Raw genomic sequence first — 17,500 nt, 5'->3', positions numbered from 1 at the left:
AAATACATTCCAGTGACAGAGTAGAGAGCAGACACTGGTGTAAGATAAAGACCCCATAGCTGTATATATAAATACATTCCAGTGACAGAGTAGAGAGCAGGCACTGGTGTAAGATAAAAATCTGAAAAAGTGTCTGTGAAAAAGTGACGGACAAAGCAAGAAAGTAAAATACGAGGGAACATTTTCAAGAAAAATCTGAAAACTCATCTTTTCCAATAAAATAAATTATCGTAGGCATGATGAGTAAATTATTCGTTTTATTTTTTGATTCCATTATGTTGAATGTCAATTTCATTTCGTAAAACTTGCAAAGTTAGTTTGTGTGGCTGTTGTGTGTGTCTGTTTGGCTCGGTATGAGTGTGAGTATGGTTCGATAAGTATATTGTAAAGCTCCTTGAGGCTTCGGTATTTAGCACTTAGAAGAACACTTTATTATTATTATTATTATTATTATTATTATTATTATTATTATTATTATTATTATTATTATTATTATTATTATTATTATTATTATTATTATTATTATTATTATCATTATTATTATTATTATTATTATTATTATTATTATTATTATTATTATTATTATTATTATTATTATTATTATTATTATTATTATTAAGGGAAAATCATTCAGTCTGCCTTTACTGGGGATCGAACCTCAGACCTTCTGACCGCCGGTAACTACTGGGTGGGGATCCTGACCTCCCATAGTGGGCAGGGAGGTACATGCTTTGTCTTCTATCCCCCCTTACCCGTTTTCCAATTGTTTCCTATCGTTGTCTTGGAATGAGATTACTTAGTTTTGTCCTGACACTGGCCGGAGTTCCTTGGCTGGGAGGGAAACAGTCGAATGTATAGTTATAGTTTTGGAAGATGATATTTTTTTCCTTGTAAATCATCTCTCTGTTATGCATTGTATTATGTTTAGTCTACATATTATATTATATGATTTGTAAACATTTGAGTGTATTCCTCTTAGTTGGGACCTGTGCTTGTGTCTGGATGAGACTTTCAGGTAATCTCAAACTAAGTACTCTAACGGTGTGTTCTTGGAATCTACATCTGTTCCCTATTTGAACCAAATCCCCTTTGTCTTACCTTTTCTTTTGTGCTTTAATTGTAATTCTAGAACTTTTTACTATCCCATTTTTCCTTTTTACTGGCGCTGATATGACCTTAATGTGTTGCAAGCGCCGTAAAACCCTTAAAAACAAACAAAACTACCGGTAACTAAGAGGTCTGAGGTTCGAGCCTCACTCGGGACAGGCTGACTTTTTAGGAATGTCATTCTTCTTGAATTATTTTTCTTTCTTCCATTGTCTGGCACTGATTCATGTAGACAACGACCATCTCCCAGGACCACATAGCCGCACTTTGATACCCGCCTTCCAACCTATAGGTCTATTGTTTAAATCCTACTGAGGGTTGGGTGGCACAAGCTGAATCCTTTGAAAATAATTTTTACTCACAGTATCAAAATGGACTCAAGTGTAGAATAACTACCTACTTGAACTGAAACAAGTGATGTCTGTGTATTTTTTTTTCTTTTCAAATTTAAGTGTGCTATTTAACAAGCGTCAGGTCTTGTCCTATATGTTATGTGTGTGTGTTGCAAATGGTTTGAGAACCTTTACAAATAGTTGTATGCGCACTTGAGTAGATAATGTGCTATACAAAATCTCACATTTAACAATAACTATTATAACTCAACTTTCCTACTACGATTTTCTTTGTTTTGATCAGCTATGGAAACGGTAACAGTAACAACAACTGTAGCTGTAAGTTGCTGTAGTACGGGAAAATTGCACACGGTCCTCATCTCGTGGACAGGACATCTGGATCAACGAAATTATAAAAGGAATGATGACGATTTTGTGTGAAGAGATTGAATGATTTGAAAAAAAACAGGCGCCGATAATTATGGTCATAATGATGATGATGATGATGATGAAGATGATGAAGATGATGATGTTGATGATGACGATGATGATGATGATGATGATTATTATTATTATTATTATTATTATTATTATTATTATTATTATTATTATTATTATTATTATTATTATTATTATTAATTATTATTATTATTATTATTATTATTATTATTATTATTCATCATCATCATCATCATCATCACCCATCATCATCATCATCATCATCATCATCATCATCATCATCATCATCATCATCATCATCATCATATCATCATCATCATCATCATCATCATCATCATCATCATCATCATCATCATCATCATCATCATCATCATCATCACCACTATCATCATCATCATCATCACTATCATCATCACCATCATCATCATCATCATCATCATCATCATCATCATCATCATCATCATCATCATCATCATCATCATTACTATCATCATCATCATCATTATTGTTATCATTATTATTATTATTATTATTATTATTATTATTATTATTATTATTATTATTATTATTATTATTATTATTATTATTATTATTATTGTTATTATTCATTAATTAATTGATTGATTAGTTTATGGATTATTTACTTATTTATTTATTTTGATTTTTTTCTAATCATAAAACTTATATCGGACGCCAAGCTTTAGATCATGTCAAATTTTAGACGTTTGTTTATAACCCCAATAAACGTGCTTCAATCTCGTATTCTATCGTCATTGTTTGTTTTGACCCAGAAATAAAACCCACTCTGACAAACGGGAATTCCCACTGTGTAGCTTCTATCATTATCTAGACAGTATTCATGTGTCGTCGTTTTCTTCCTAAACAAACTGACTCATTCTGACAGTATTTGGAAAACTCTACATTCGCGACACACTCCACAATTAGACAAAGTATACTATTTCGTAGGTCTGATAACCCAAATAGTTATGGCCTCATCATTGTTGCAATGGAAATACTCCCAAACCAGTGCAAAATATTGTCTGTTTTAACAATGTTACTCAAGCCCATTATAGTTATGTTTGGCTGTCCGACCTGCATAAGTAAACACGTCGGCACTAGTAACTCAGAGCTGGATTTTAGGTCTGGTTTGGCGATTTGGGGCCCAGATAGCTCACTTGTAGAACATTCAGTTCACACGCAATGGGACCGAGATTGATACCGAGTGAAGTTGAACTCACCACCCCCCTCCTTAAAGCGCCATCCACCTAGCAGGGATTGGGTAGCTGAGTCATTTAGATCTGGCAGACATTATATCGACATGCACCCGCTCCCCCCGCCCCCTTTCTTCAATTCGACATCCATTCAACTCACCACCATGACGACTTCAGAAATCAATTCATTTAAACGGGAATTCCCACTGTTATCTCCCACGTTGTAAACACCATTATAATATCGTAGACAGTTTTTTTTATTTGCTAGTATCTCTCATAACAACAGTTACACGGTGGACGCTGGACAAATAATGAACTAGGAGGTTAGAGGCATTTGAGATGTGGATGTACAGAATTAGAAGAATGTTGAGGCTACCATGGACAGACAAGTGTAAGACTGAGCTGGGGTGCAGTGGTGACTTGCTCAAGGCCACACAGACCAGCGGCGGGCGTTCGAACTCGTCCGGGTATGAAGCAAAAACCGGTGCCCCTATAGAAATCGGGATAAACTCCTCTTTGAGAGCCATTGGGCCCATGGAGCCGGAGTTTATCCTGGTTTCTAACGCGTCAAACGGGCAATAGCAATTGATTGCTATCCTTTGGATAGGACGCCATTCTATCACAAAGTACTTTCCGCCACATCTTCTTCTTCTTCTTCTAGGTTCCATGCCTGGTCCAGGCTTCGGATACTGCATGAATTATCTCTCTCCATTCCTCCCTGTCTCTTGCTTTCTCAAACAGCTCTTGGGTTGTTAGGTTGGTGAAGCCCTTCAGTTGGTCTATGAGTGTTTTTCTGTGTCTCCCCCGGGCGCGTTTACCAGGTAGTTTTCCACAACTTGCCAGGTATTCATTCTTATCTTTCCTTACTATGTGTCCGAAAAAGGATAGTTGTCGATCCGCTATTAAGGGCATTAGTTTCTTTTGTTGGTATGTTTGTTTTAGCACTTCTTCGTTTGTTTTGTGTGCAGTATACGATATTCTCTGCATCCTTCTCAAACACCACATTTCAAAAGCTTCATTGTTCTTTTGTGTTTCTGCATTTGTAGTCCAGCTTTCGCATCCGTATAACAAGATTGGCCACACGTAGCACTTCAAGACTCGGAATCTAATCCCGAACGACATCTGTTTGTTTTTCCAAATGTTTCCCAGGTCCATGAAGGCCTGTTTGGCTTGAGTTATTCTTGCTCGTATGTCTCGGTTACATCTTCCATCTGTTGTCACTATTGAACCTAGGTATTTAAAACTTTCTACGTTGGTAAGTTGCTCGCCGTGAATCGTTATATTGCAGGTGTTGTTGTTTTCGGGGTTTTTCTGTATTACCATGCATTCCGTTTTGGTGATATTCACTTCCATTCCTTTGGCTTCACTATCTACTACCACTTTGTCAACAATCTTTTGAAGTTGGATTTCTGATGTTGCAATGAGTACCGTATCGTCTGCGTATCTTATATTATTTATGTTGTGACCTCCTACTTTTATTCCCTCCATATTAGTTATGCCCTCATGATTGTTTCTTGGTATAGATTAAACAGATCTGGTGAGGCAACACACACTTGACGGACTCCTTTCTTAATAGGAATGAAATTTCCTGTAGAGTTTCCGATTTTGATAGATGCCTGCTGGGTGTAGTATAATGTTTGCATGAGTCTGAGGTCTTTCTCATCAGCGCCAATGGAGTGCAGTGTTTTAGTATTTCTTCGTGGCGTACTCTATCAAAAGCTTTTTTGTAGTCGACAAAACAGAGGTATAGTGGGGTCTGAACCTGTATAGCTCTTTCACTTAAAACACGGAGGAGGTATATTGCGATCCTTGTCCCTCAGTCAGGTTGGAATCCATATTGTTCTTCTGCGATTTCGGGGTTAATCTTATTCCTTAGCCTGTTGATAATTATACGCAACAGTATTTTGTTGATGTGGCTTATTAAACTTATAGTTCTAAAATTTTCGCATCTGACTGCACCTGCTTTCTTTGGTATTGCTATGAAAATAGAGTTACAGAGATCTTCTGGAATTTTCCCAGTGTTGTATATATTGTTGAATAATATGTGAAGTTCATCAATTGCTAGATCTCCTAGGCTTTTTAATACCTCTACAGATATTTCATCAGGGCCTGTTGCTTTACCATCCCTCATTCGTTCCATGGCATGTTCAATTTCACTTTTGGTGATGTTTGGTCCGCTTAATGGTTCTTTGAATTTCAGTGGTGGTTCATTTCTATTTGGATCATTGTACAGTTCGCCTATGTATTCTACCCATCGGCTTTCTATATGTTGTTATTCAAATAGCAGTTCCCCTTGTTTGTTTTGGATACAACTCCCTGCTGCTTTGCTTTTCCTTTTCCCTGATAGTTCTTTTATTCTTTGGTGAGCGTGTTGGGGGTTGGGTTTGTATTCTCTTTTGATTTCGCAGCATTTCCAGTCTAGATAGTTCTCGTGTGCCTCGATGCATTTGGATTTAATGTGGTTGTTCAATGTTTGGTATTCTGCAGACCCTCTGTTGCATTTTCGTCTTTCTTCAAATAGGTTTAGAATTTCATTTGTCATCCATTCCTTTTTGCTGTTTATTTGAGCTATTGGTAAATGCTTTTCTGCAGTTGCTTTGACACACTTTTGGAATATATCAAATTGTTTTTCACATTTTTTGTTATCAGGTTCACTTTGGCTTTGTATCATGAGTGCATTTTCAAATTCTTCTCTCATTTTTGTTTGTATGCCATTGTCTTTGCATAACCTGTAATCCCTCCTTATTCTACCAGCTGTTCTCTGAACACACATCTAACATACTCAATTTCCCATTCATTGACTACAGCATGGATACCTTAGATACGTATTTAACATTTGAGTACATTGATATCACGTGAGTAAGGTGTCTTTGCAAAGGATTCAAGTTTGCACCAACCAGCCCACAGCAGGATTCGAACCGTGGAACTTTTGGTTGGAAGACGGATGTAACCATGCGGCTATGTGGTCCTGTTGCATCATAAAGTAACAGATTCGTTTTTAATTAAGATTTTATTTCGACAAGTGAACATCTTTTTAAAAATGATGACAAACGGGAATTCCCACTGTTTATTTTCTATCATTGAAAGCCAGGATTGAGTTGCTGACGAGTGGCCTTGATCGAGTTATTATGAGAGTTTTCTGCGGATCGGAAGGACCGGAGTTCGAACCCGTTCTAAACGGCGCATTGTTTATTGAGTGATATGGAAAGTCTCTTTACTCACACAGGCCCTGATGTTGATTATTATTATTATTATTATTATTATTATTATTATTATTATTATTATGTATCAAAGGCAGTGCACACAAAGAATGACAGGGAAGACACTCATTGGTGGCCAATCAACAAGTTACTTTATTTCCAAATCTTTAAATCATATATCACAGACTTAATAATATTAAACATTGCAGTATAGAAATATACATAAACAGGAATATATGTTATGTAATATAACGTCGATGCTCAAGGGTAGTTAACTAATGATAGGAATGTAATGTATTCTTAAAATATATTCAATTGTGACATTATTTATAAGTAGAATTAAAAGTAATTAAGTGTATTATTCATGAAACTAAAATATTAGTAATACAATTGCAAAGGGCAATAACTCAATAATAATAGTAATAATAATAATAATAATAATAATAATATTAATAATAATAATAATAATAATAATATAATAATAATAATAATAATAATAATAATAATAATAATAATAATAATAATAATAATAATAATAATAATAATAATGATGATGATCATAATAATAATAATAATAATAATAATAATAATAATAATAATAATAATAATAATAATAATAATAATAATAATAATAATAATAATAATAATAATAATAATAATAATAATAATAATAATACATCATAACACCTCCCTTCTAGCCTGAAGGATACCGAAGGCTTACCTATCAAAACATTTACATAGATGCACATATCGTAACTGTCCGTTTAAACAATATTTCAAAATTAATTTGAAATTCTATGTTACACATCCTGAAGATCGCCGTTGTGATTAACAGTCAGAAGTCCGTACGAACAATACTATTTCAAATATCCAGTGATCAAATACACTATATCAAGTCCATTTGACAGTCCATGCACTGGAAGAATCTGTTACAAGAACGTGAGTCTCGTTGTCACAATTATAATATAATCACTATTTTAATTAAAGCGAGTGAGCAGTTGGTCGACGTGTCTTCTCAAAATAGGACAATCCGTCACAATTTTCACATCGAACATTCGGTATCCAATGACTGATGCTACAACCGCTGGCACCCACTTGTCTCTACGTCCCCTCTGAAAAGACAGGGCATAGCACTGGCTGTTCACGGTGAACTTTGCTTTCTAGACGAGCGAAGCTTTTCACGGCTGTGAGGCAGGAGCACATCTATCTTCGCTCGTATCTGTCGACCAATCAGAAGTTCGCTTGGGCTATAGCCGGTGCACATGGGAGTTCTCCGGTACTGGATCAAGGACTCATGTAAGGCCTCACTGGTACTGAGGCAGGACTTCCTTAGCGACGTTTTTAATGACTGTACCAGTCTCTCAGCTGCACCATTGCTCCTTGGATGATACGGGGCTCCCTGTATAGGTGTTGAATACCCCGGCTCTCACAGAAACTGGCAAATTCAGCTGACGAGAAGCACTGCGCATTATAAGTGACGATGGTATATAGGTATCCAAAATGCGCAAAATCCTCCTCCAGCTTTTGAATTGTCGCCTTCGTGGTGATGAATGTCATCTGGTGGACACACGGATATTTGGAGTATCAATCTACCATCACGAGCCAGTTGTGTCCTTTGAAATTCACGGCCTGGTCGATATGGACCCTTTCCCATGGTTTGTCGGGCATAATCCATGGTTGTACCGGCTGTTTTGGAGGCATGTTTTAGTTCTCAGCACACGACATGCATCCTCTGGTGTTGACAATCGCTGTGTCGATTCCAAGCAAATATACAGCTGTTCTGGATAGCTGTTTTGTTGCATACCAAAATGGCCCAGATGCAGTACTTGAAGAATGCGTTCTTGAAGCTTCTTCGGAACTTCCACACGATAACCATAGAACAAGCATCAATTTGATGAGGTAAGGAAGTCTTTGAGTCTGCTGAACGTCCCAACTGACCAGGACTCTTGTTTATTGGGTGTCATCTTCTTTGGCCATCCTTTCCTCTTCCAAGTATTTAAAGACAGCCGATAGCACTGAATCGTCCTGGGATTATTTAGCCAGCTCATTAGGGTGATTGGGAGATACCATCTGAATGGCTCAGATTGTTGACAAATCATCTCCAGTCTATCGTTTGTCGAATCTTTGTTCAGGTCCTGATGGCAAACGACTCAAGGCGTCGGCATTTCCTTGGTTCGACGTCTTCCGGTACTCGATTTTGTAATCGTACTGGCTCAAGGTAAGTCTCCATCTTGCCAGTCTGTTTGCTGCCAGTGCTGGGATGGGCTTTGATGGTCCAAACAGAGAGATCCGCGGCTTATGGTCTGTCACCAAAATGAATATTCGGCCATATAATAATTGGTGAAATTTGCTCATGGCAAAGATGATGGCCAATGCTTCTCTCTGTATTTGGCTGTGTTTTCGCTGACAGGGCGTCATCGTCTTCGATGTGTTAGCAATAGGTCGTTCACTGCCATCGGAGTAACGGTGAAACAGGACAGCTCCAATGCTAACTTCTGATGCGTCACACGAGATTCCAACTTCCAACGACGGGTCGGAATGTGCAAGTACAGTATCAGATTGAAGCATTTCTTTGATCAGCCGGAAAGCAGACTGTTCTTCCGGTCCCCATTTCCATCTCACGTCTTTCTTCGTCAGACGATATAGCGGCTCCAGTGTTGTAGAGATATTGGGCAAGAACTTGCTGTAAAATTGCACTTGCCCAAGGAAAGATCTCAGACTGGAAACATTCTTAGGAGCTGGCATGCTATGAATGGCATCTGCTTTTGGAACGTTCGAGACGCCATCTATGGACAGGTAGTGTCCAAGGTACTCCACCCGTGGTTGGGCAAAGGCACATTTCTCGAGTTTGCATCGAAGGCCCGAGTCTTGCAGACGTTGAAATCGACCTCTAAGGTTACGTAGATGCTGTTCATCGTTGTTTCCACTGATGAGTATGTCGTCCAAGTAGGCAGCAACGCCCGGCAGATCTTGGATCAATCTGTCAATAATCTCTTGAAAGCAACCAGGAGCCGACTTGATTCCAAAGGTAGACGCTTCAGCAGTAAAACGCCTTTGTTTGTGCTGAGGGCAAGTCTCTTCTGCGACTCTGGTCCAAGACAGATCTGGTTGTAGTCATCTGCGAGGTCGATTTTTGTAAATCCAGAACCATATCCAAGCTTTCTCATCAAATCCTCAGGTGTAGGCATGGGATGGCGATGCGGTTTTAACTGAGGATTCACGGTCACTGAGTAAACTCTACAGACCCTGATGCTAGGTCTGTTTTGTCCAGGGGCAGTCATCTTCTTTATTGGTACGACAGGAGTACCACGAGCATTGAATTTGGTTAACTGCCAAACGCCTTTGGAGATGCCAGTTTGTAGCGCTTGGTCCAAATGAATTGCAATGGGTACTGGCCGAGGACAGTGAAAAACTGGAGTAGCGTCTGGTTTGAATTTGACTTCCCATTCAAAGTCCTTAAACGTTCCCAACTCTTGTTTGAAAAGGTCTGGAAACTCAGAGCAAAGCTGTTTGCATGCTGACTGAAGTGACCAATCAGTTTTAGTGTTGCTCGTCACTTTGTTCACGATCTCTCTGCCGTTGGACTGAATGAGGACATCCACCGACAGTCTAAGATCTTTAATCGTTGTTCAGCCAAGGAGATTCAGGTCCAAAGTTGTAACGACAATTTTTTTTCTAATCACGCCCTCGGGTACCAGAGATGTTGAGGTCGACAGACTGGCAACACCAATCACTGGGAGATCTGCGTTGGAAGCACAACGGTATTTGCACGTAGGTGATGACAGTGCAGGCCGTCGCAACTTCTTCCAGGTCTTTTCCAAAATTATGTTGTCCCGGGAGCCAGTGTCCACCTCGAAGTCCAAGAATATAACCAGATTCAGTAGGCTACTGGTTAAGAGCGCTCAACGCTCTATTCCACGGGGCAAACGGAAATTCTACACCCCTTGCTGGACAGCAGAGTCGGAAGAGCTGTACCGAGAGTACCAGCAGACCCAGTCCCAGGACGCAGCCGATAGACTAACTTCAGTCTCTGGCAGAGGGAATGAAGCAACGGTGGCAGGAGACCGTGGAAAGTCCAGCCGCCACGCTTGGCGTTTGATAAAGAAATTGGACCCAGATCGGAATTACGCGAAGGCTGCACCGGATTGTGAGGCAGACACAATTGCCAAGAACATTAAGAACCGTAGTAAACGGGTCCCTAATCAGGTTTTTGAGCGCGGTGTCCGCAAGGCGTACCGTACGAATTTGGACTCGTTAGCTGCAGAGGAGTCGGACTGGACGGCCCCGTTCAGTTCCCGAGAAGTGGGTGCAGCCATTAGCGAAGTGAAGAACGGCAAAGCAGCAGGGATAGATGGTGTATATCCCGATATGGTGACGCATCTGGGCCCCAGGGCACAGGCCTGGCTAGCTGAGGCAATGTCCGACGTCCTTGCAAAAGGAAAGCTTCCACAAGTGTGGAAGCACGCGAAGATAGTTGCCATCTTGAAGCCAGGGAAACCGGCGAAGGAGGCAGACAGTTACAGACCCATATCGCTGCTAAGCTGTCTTTACAAATTGTTGGAGCGTGTTCTATTTAACCGATGAGGGCCGGTCCTAGACGCTGCCCTGCCACCCGAGCAGGCAGGCTTCAGGGAAGGGAGGTGCACCACGGAGCAGGTCATTGCCCTTACAGAGCATATTGAGCATGGGTTCGAGAGAAAACAGCAAACAGGTGCTGTCTTCATAGACCTATCAGCGGCGTATGATACGGTCTGGTGCGAAGGGTTGATGCTCAAACTTGCAAAAATCATAAGGTGCAAAAAGACCTTGAAGTTGTTCTCTTCGATCTTAGGGGAAAGGCAACTCCACGTCGCGCTGGGAGACGTCACGAGTAAAGTAAGGAAACTGAAGAATGGGGTCCCTCAGGGATCGGTACTTGCGCCAATGCCGTTTAACGTTTACATTAGCGATATGCCGAACACTTCCTCCATGAGGCTGGGATACGCGGACGACTGGGCACTCGTTACTCAGAGTAAAGTGTTGACCCGTCTCGAGAGCGTACTCAGCGAGGACGTCACCGGACTCAAATCCTACTTGGCAAGTGGTACCTGAAGATGAAGACTTCAAAAACCGTGACCACTGCATTTCACTTATGCAGTGGTTGGCACACCCGCAAACTGAATGTCCTAGCCGGGGACCAGCCACTCCCATATGAGCCGCATCCAAAATATTTAGGGGTGACGTTGGATCGCAGCCTTACTATCGGGTGCATCTCGAAGGGGTTGCCCGGAAGATAGAGAAGCGGAATAGTCGACTTGGGGCGCTAGCCAAGCGCTCCTGAGAACGTCCGCCCTGGCACTATGCTATTCCACCGCGGAGTATTGCGCTCCAGTGTGGGGTAAAAGCAGAAACGTTGAGAAGGTGGGTGTAAAACTTTGCAAGTCGATGCACATAGTGTCGGGATCGCTAGCAACAACCCCTAGAGAATGGGGCCCGATAATGGCAGCGATCCAGCCCCCCGATGTCCGGAGGGAAACGATTACGGGAAACTGGCTGAGTAAGATCAAAGAGAGAGGGAATGGGGTTACCCCTCTCATGCGCATACTGGACGGTGCCCCCGTTTCGAGCCGAAATAAGTCCCGGCAACCCTTGTACGCAGAATCCCTGACTACGGACAGAGCTGCATATACGAGATGGAAGTCGGTTTGGACGAATTCAATCCCTCGTGGGGGCGGGGACCTACACTCCTCTAAGCTTGAAGAGAAGTTGCCAGGCTTTGATACCAGTAAGAGGAGACACTGGGTAGCTGCGAATCGGCTTCGGTCGAGGAGCTGCCTGACGGCAAGTGCGTTACATCGGTGGGGTCTAACTTCCTGTCCAGTATGTCCACGCTGTGGGCAAGAACCCGAGACGGCAGAGCATCTAGTCGAAAGGTGTGTTGTGACGATGCTACCAGGCGGGTTTGCGACGGTGCACGAATGCGGACCGGACTTTGATGATTGGGTCGATCGTCATAACATAATAGTGTGAACCATAAGAGGCTGCTACCTCGAAGACGACTGACACATCGTTCAGGTAGCAGGTTTTCCACAAAGGTCGGGCCGCATTCCATTTGACCTTCGATCCCCAGTCAAGGTAGACTGATTTTAGGGATGAATGTTTTGTTTGTTTTTGTTTTGTTTTTTTCTTGAATTTTACTTTCTTGCTTGTCTGGCACCTTTCATACACGCTTGTTCAGATGTTTATCTCACACAGGTGCCGACTCCCTACTTTCTTAATTACGATTGGAGTAGTTTTGTGATGAACATCACAAAAACACAGCATTAACAGCGAGACTCAGCGGTATGGTCTTTGTTTCTTACCCAAGAGCTACCAAGTTCGTTGTGTGTGGCCTTGAATAAGGCAACTCGCCCTAGCTCACTTTGCGGCGCTACACTACGGCTGACGCCTGGGTTATTCCAGCCTTCCCTTGGGCTAGACTCTAAAGGCAAATTTCCCTTGGGGAATGAATGAAGGGAATTTTATTTATTTAATTTTTAAATGCATTTTTAATTATGGAAGCCACTAATTTTTAATTGTAACACCGTATAATTGGAATGATTTCAGCGTGACGATTCTGTGTCCCAATTAAGCGGTCTTGCACTGGTGGTGTGTTCTTCTTTCAGAAAGGGTACAGTAACATCTGATAACCGGAAATTCCCGCAGTCTTGTCATTACCTAAAACCCGAAACGTCCATTTTATCTGTTTTCCCTTATTAGATTGAATCTTATATTCAATTTTACATTGTTATATATTTCTTTGAGCTTCGAGCAGCAACATTTACATATTGTACGTCTCACGCTATCGACATCTGGATAAACTCTGGCTCCATGGGTCTAACGGTGGCTCTGAGGAAGTACTTTGATGACATGTAGTGACAGTATCGGCTATTTTCAGTTCCAATCTTATCCCTTTCAAAACTTCAATTTGGTTACATTTTTGCAAGTCTGATAACCAAACGTGATTAAGGCATGCAGAAAATTATATATAGTCAATAACGAGTTGTGTTGTTGTACTCTGTAGAAATGATTTTATTGTTTGACCAAAATAAAAGTAACAAAACAAGACGAATAAAATTCCAATCGCTAATCCATCCAATCTCGTCGACAAATCAAAACATATCATCATCATCTTCATCTGCCGCTCCGCCCTATTTCCGGGGCAAAATACCAAGTTCAAGGGAGATAATCCAAAATAAAAACAACACATCAAATCATACAGCAATAACGTTTACAGTTTCTCCCCTGAACTCGGATCATGATTATCTTTAACACTCCCCACCCCTGGCCAATGCCACTGCTGAGGCCAGCCAAACATTTTCTTTAAAAAATACAGAACAAAAAAAATATTTTAAAAAAATAAACAACAAATGTTCTAACATTAAATGATAATAAATCAAAAGGCATGGGGAGTCTAATAGCTCTACCTGATTTGGACCTTGAAACAACACAGTCAGGTTCAGGGGTTCGATCAGTATTCTCTGATACTGGATTCTCAATTTCTATTCCATTTTCATCATTCGAAACTTCAAGTTTATGACGTTTCTGGACAGTTCTGATTAATTCCCTTTTCTCAGTTTTCACTCCAACTGATCTAATCAGTCCATCTTTGCTTTAGATCAACCTACATACCCTTCCCAATAGCCATTTCATTCTTGGTGTGTTTTTTTCTCTAATAAGTACCAGAGAACCAACTTGAAGTTTATTTCTATCTCTAACACGCCCCACAGTGGGAAGATTTCTGATATTATTTTTACTCCAGATTCTCCAGAATTCATCAAGAGCCAAAAGATGGTTCTTGTGCGCAACATTATACTCATTAGCATTCTGAGGGGTTCGAGTTTTGATATGAGAAGTATCAAGGGTGAGTTTCGCCCAAGCAAGAAGTGAGAAGGAGTCAGAGGTTCTATGTCTTCATCAACATAATAAGTAAAAGGTCTAGCATTAATACAAGCTTCAACTTCATACAATGTGGTATCAAGTTCAGATTTTCTAATAATTTCCCTGCCAATGGATTTTCTAAGAGCAGACTTAGTTGACCTAACGAGTCGTTCCCACCAACCTCCATGCCAGGGTGCCAAAGGAATGCTGAATTTCCAGACTGGCGCAGCATGATCTAAATGGTGTTGCAAAAGGCCGCTTGCAGCATTAAACCTTTTTGCATTATCTGAGTAAATAACAGATGGCACTCCTCTTCGAGCGCAGAACCGTCTAAACGCCAATATGAAGTCATTTAATGATAGAGAAGGCACCAGTTCTAAATGTAAAGCTCTGATAACTGCGTATGTGATCAGTAGAATGTAGTGCTTCTTTACACCCGTGTCTAAGCAATACAGAGGGCCAGCATGGTCCACACCCACAATGGAAAATGGGGGGGGGGGGGGGGGGGGGGGGGGGCGAACGATCAATTCTATCAGAAGGTAAGGGAGAAACTTTACATTACATGCCCTAGAATCTTGTCTTTGCCAATCAACACATTGGTGGCAAACTTTCTTACAAAGAGATCTCAAACCAACTATCCAATAATTACTTCTTAAAGATGAAAGCAAAACAGATGCACCTGCATGTTTCATCAAGTTATGTTGGAATCTAACCAATGACATAGGTAAGTGGCATTTTGGCAAAACAATAGAATGTTTTCATCATATGAAAGAACATGAGACATTTTTAATCTCCCGCCAACATGAATCATTGATTTCAATGTATCCAGGACCTTGGAGCCATTTGTCTGAATTCATCAACTCGTAGGCAGACATGCCACGGGTAAGCATGTCCGAAGGGTTTCTAACCCCTGCACAGTGATTCCAACTGGACGGACTTGTCAGAGTTTGTATTTCAGATAGTCTATTTCTGACAAATTGCTTCCACTTCTCAGGATCAGACTTGATCCATTGTACCACAATGGTGGAATCTGTGTAACACGAATAAGGTGTGTCTGAAGGCAACACCAATGCAGACATTACAAAAGAAAACAGTCTGGCTCCTAACACTGCACCTAATAATTCCATTCTTGGAATTGTGATTTTCTTCAAGGGGGCCACGCTAACCCTATTGCAACCAAAGATAATTTTTCACATCCATCTTCTTCACACACTTTCAAATACACACAGCACCCGAGAGGCATCTGAAAAAAAAACAAGTAGTTTAATACTGTCACAATTCTTCCATGATGTCACTGCAAGACATCTTGGAATCTTCCATTGACTTATTTCTTTAAATTCATGAGCCTATTGACTCATTTTGTTTTGTAAAGCTTGGGACAAAGGGTTATCCCAGGTCAAGCCTAATCTCCACAAATCCTGAAATAGGATTTTGACCATTATGGTAAAGGGGTTTAGGAAACCCATCGGATCATAGATCCTCACTATAAAGCTCAGGACAAGGCGCTTAGTGTATTGAAGACTTTCAAGTTCAGGGCCTGTTTCAAAGTAGAAACAATCTTCTTTGGTAGACCAATGCATTCCAAGTATTTTCAGTGACGGGAATCCAGCAGATTCAGCATCAAAGTCAAATTCTTTGTAGGTGCTTTGAGATACAGAAGACGAATTAGAGCCCCATTTAGCAAGGGTAAAGCATCCTTGATTCATTATATCATTTGCCCTAGTGACCATTTTCTCTATTTCCTCCTCAGTATCTGCACCAGAGAGTGAATCATCAACATACAAATTGTTTTTCAACTCATTCACAACAGCAGAATCTTCACATTCATTTCCTCCATTGTATCTAGTTGAATCAACAAACGTGACAAATTACTGGAATAGCTAAAGAATAATCCAAGCCTCGCATAGAAAACTCTGACAAAGGTAACAAGAGTCCTTTCACGTGAAACGTGAAATCAGTCAATGGCGGCGTTCTTGTCAAGCAATATTCACAATATAATCTAAAGTTTCAAGTTCTCGGGGTTTATCGGCACCATTTAGAAAATTAATTATAGTCACTAACGAGTTGTGTGGTTGTATTATATCGAAAAGATTTCATTGTTTGACCAAAATAAAGGTAACAAAACAAGACGATTAAAATTATAATCGCCAATCCATCCAATCTCGTCAAAAAATCAAAACATATCATCATCATCTTCATCTGCCGGCTTCACTCTAGTTCCGGGGCAAAATACCAACTTCAAGTGAGACAATCCAAATAAACCATACATCAAATCATACAGCAATAACGTTAACAATTGTCTCCCCTGAACTCGGATCATGATTATTTTTAACAAAGGCATGTTCCAACTGTAATGACAAAATAGTTTTCGGTTTGCTTAATTGAGAACATCACGAATTGGAAAAAGAGGGGTAGGAGGAGGAGGGGAGGGGAAATTAGAAGAAAAAGAAAAAGAAGAGGAAGAAGAATAAGAAGAAGAAGAAGAAGAAGAAGAAGAAGAAGAAGAAGAAGAAGAAGAAGAAGAAGAAGAAGAAGAAGAAGAAGAAGAAGAAGAAGAAGAAAAGGCAGAGATAGTCAGAGATAGAGCCTATGCGCTCATCCGCGTTCTTGAAAACGGCCTTGTGATCACAGGTTCGATAGACGTCTGCAAAGGAGTCCACTCTGGTCAAATTACGGGTTTGTGCGTAGCCATCGTTAACTTATAGCCTGACACTGACCGTATCCATCGTTACTTATAGCCTGACATTGACCAATAAAATGACGTCAAAATGCCAGTTTTGGTCACAAAAGAAAACATATCGTGAATTGTATTGGATACCCCTTGTTTCCATTACTACTAACGATAACTCACTAGGCGGTGCAAAAACCAAATATTGACGTCAAAATGCCAGTCTTTTTGGGTTTCAGTGTCAGGCTATAACTTAACGATGGCTACTGTTTGTGACCAAACCACGTTCACTGAGAGGCATCAGCGTAGCGATAGCAATGATTATGGGAAATAAATATCTGAACTTTTTTGGGGGTGCGCATTTACAACATTTATCTTCGGTAGCTGTTTAGCCGTTCGGATCTGCTCCTCATTAAGTCAAGAACGGCATGCGTAACATCAACAGAAATAACAGTGTGTCTACTTCTTTAAGATATATTATACCATGTTCCGATATATTTTCTCTTATGAGAGATCATCATTCATCGTGGCTTATACTCATGAGCACGTTGCCGGTCAGCTGTCTCCACGTATCACGATCATCTACGGTATGCATGGAATCTGTGTTGCTTTTTAAATCACTTT

The 17,500-nt window shown here is 40.5% G+C and overlaps 1 protein-coding gene across 2 annotated transcripts in view; it reads left to right on the top strand.

Annotated features, from left to right (window-relative positions):
- LOC144979381 (uncharacterized) overlaps nucleotides 1–17,500 on the top strand; it is a 29,078-nt gene that overhangs the window by 3,038 nt on the left and 8,540 nt on the right. The window contains exon 3 of one of the 2 annotated variants that reach the window (XM_078926030.1): nucleotides 1,744–2,030. The exons of the other annotated variant lie outside the window; for it this stretch is intronic. Within the exon in view, the coding sequence (XP_078782156.1) occupies nucleotides 1,744–1,792 (49 nt within the window). The 3' untranslated portion in view covers nucleotides 1,793–2,030. Of the gene's footprint in view, nucleotides 1–1,743; nucleotides 2,031–17,500 lie in introns of those variants that run through there. 2 annotated transcript variants of the gene reach the window in all.

Source organism: Berghia stephanieae, chromosome 9 (genome assembly GCF_034508935.2).
Source record: "Berghia stephanieae isolate SIO BIC M18660-M18661 chromosome 9, UCSD_Bste_1.3, whole genome shotgun sequence".
Taxonomy (NCBI): Eukaryota; Metazoa; Mollusca; class Gastropoda; order Nudibranchia; family Aeolidiidae; genus Berghia; species Berghia stephanieae.
This window is presented reverse-complemented; position numbering and strand designations above follow the sequence as displayed.